The sequence below is a fragment of the Pteropus vampyrus genome, unplaced genomic scaffold (assembly GCF_000151845.1).
Source record: "Pteropus vampyrus isolate Shadow unplaced genomic scaffold, Pvam_2.0 Scaffold280, whole genome shotgun sequence".
NCBI classification, from domain to species: domain Eukaryota; kingdom Metazoa; phylum Chordata; class Mammalia; order Chiroptera; family Pteropodidae; genus Pteropus; species Pteropus vampyrus.
In genome coordinates this window covers 801,437-803,727 of record NW_011889061.1, presented here as the reverse complement: position 1 = coordinate 803,727, position 2,291 = coordinate 801,437, and the positions used below count along the sequence as shown (strand labels likewise).

Here is a 2,291-nt window from a genome sequence, read left to right as displayed (position 1 = left end):
GAATATTTGTTGAATCAATCATAATCCTGTATTTAGCAGCACCTTACAGAGAGCTAGAAAAATACTTCTGACCGATTCAGAATTTTATATTACACAGAGCAGTTGAATATTGGTTATTTATTGGCCGGTATGGTAGGGGTAAAAACCAGAAACGAATCCAGCAGAGAGCAGAACCAACGTCACTGCCGTGGGGTGGCCGGGCCACAGGACATCGGCAAAACTGGTGTCAGGGGTTAGGGGTGATAACGGGTGAGCCAGAGTTTAGGACGGAAAGCAAAAACCTTTCCTGGGCTTTTCGGTTACTTTCTGGTTAGGCATCGATCAACCACCAGGGGGCACGACTGAGCCCCGTAACCCCGTCTCTGAGCCCTGCTCCTTCCCCATCCGTTGCTGAGGCAGAGGTCTGAGGCTTGTCCTGTAGTCCGGGCGGAACCCGCCCTGCTGTGGATCCAGATGCCCCCCCCCTCGTTTTATCTTACGGTATCTAGTTTATTTATTTTTTATTTTTTAATTGGAAAGAAGCACGCGTGTTTAAAATAAAAGTCATTGGAATTTATTTAGGGCTCACTGTGAGCCAGCACTGTTACAATCGCTTTGCGTGTGTGAAATTCATTTACTACTCCCCCATCAGGGGCACCAATATTACTGGCATTTCGGAAATAAGGAAACAGACAAAGACGACGTCCTTCAGAACCTGAGGGCTACCATTAAACCTCTCGACCTTCGGAAACCTAAACGTGGACACGGGGCAATGCCAGGGTTACAGATGCGGGACAGGAGGGTGACAGGCTTGACGTTGTCAGGGCTGCACACTGACGGTGGCCGTGCCGGTCTCCCGCATGACCGGGCCACTCGGCTCCCCGACTCGCCCAGCTGCACAGACGACCCCTCATCTTCCCAGAGCGAGAGGTGAACTTGGAAAGGATTCTACGCACTAAAACGACAGGTGGAAATACACAGACGTGGAAATCTCGGGCCGGAGGGGCCTGGAAAGTTCTCTGTGGTCTCACAGGAGGAAAGGAATACAGAATATTTTAAATAAATAAGTATTGAATATTTACGAATAAAATTACTAGATGTAACATTTTCACTTATTTTTAAATGCCTTGAATTCTGAATCCTTGATGACGGGCTTCGTCGCAGGTTTACATAGCGTCTGAAGGAGAGCGAGGCTCGCTCGGTCTGTCTCTCAGCCTCGCAGGCGCGTTCTGATAAAGCCAGCCGTGCGCGCCAAACCGTGCACCCCAAACCGTGCACCCCGCCCGCCGTGGGACAGACGCTGTGTAGGGGTTTCACGAAGCCATGCCTAGCCGTGGTTACATCGAATATGGGTTTTCCAACCCCGACACCGCAGAGCGGCGGATAGTTCCCTCGCTCACCCCAGTAAAGGGACTGGGCCACCTCCTCAGGGGAGGCGCTGGCCGGGCGCGTTTGTCCCCGGGGGGGACGGGGTGGGAGGGCGTCCCGGCCACCGAGCCTTCTCCTCACGCAGGTGCGGCTACATGATCGACAACGTGATCCTGCTGATGAACGGGGCACTGCAGAAGAAGGCCGTGAAGGACATGCTGGGGAAGTGCCACCCGCTCGGCCGGTTCACGGAGATGGAGGCCGTCAACATCGCCGAGACCGCGTCGGACCTGTTCCAGGCGGTGCTGGTGGAGACGCCGCTCGGTACGCCGCCCGCCCCGGGCGCTGTCGCGGCCGATCGCGGCTTTCCCCGGCCAGCAGCGTCAGGCTGTTGGGGACAGGAAGGAGCCACCCAGCCCAGCCCACTCATTCCTCAGACCGGACAGACGCACCGCCTGCCTGGGCCACGGAGAACCGTCTGCGGCTGAGAAGGAGCCGAGGCTCCGCCACCCCCTCCCCCCCCACCCCTGGCCTCCGCACCAGACCACGGCAAATAAGTGACCGAACTTGCCGTCCTTCAAAATATTATTTTTAGAGCTGGGTTTTATGTGACTCATTCCTTAGCCTGTCATTTTAAACTTCCGTCTCATTAAGGCTTCATATCGGGAGCGTTTTGTTCCGGGAAGTTCAGGAACCCCATTTTCCGGAGGTGCTCGGGGCTGTCTGTGGGGTGACCAGAGGCACTGAGACAATGAATGTCGATTTCGTCATGATCTGGCACTGACAACAGCCGTAGCGTTCACAAGGCCAATGGGACAATTCCGTACGCAGTACCGTCAGGAGATCTGAGTAGTAGCAAGGCACTATAGATCATGTGTCAAAATAGTTGCCGTTTAGGACAGACGTTTGTTTAAAAAAAAAAAAAACTGTCACCTTCAAGCGTC

At 54.1% G+C, this 2,291-nt stretch overlaps 1 protein-coding gene across 1 annotated transcript in view; it reads left to right on the top strand.

The window, feature by feature from the left end:
• ATP6V0D2 (ATPase H+ transporting V0 subunit d2) overlaps nucleotides 1–2,291 on the top strand; it is a 27,421-nt gene that overhangs the window by 8,336 nt on the left and 16,794 nt on the right. Inside the window, exon 3 of the mRNA XM_011375931.2 lies at nucleotides 1,493–1,671. Within this exon, the coding sequence (XP_011374233.1) occupies nucleotides 1,493–1,671 (179 nt within the window). The remainder of the gene's footprint in view (nucleotides 1–1,492; nucleotides 1,672–2,291) is intronic.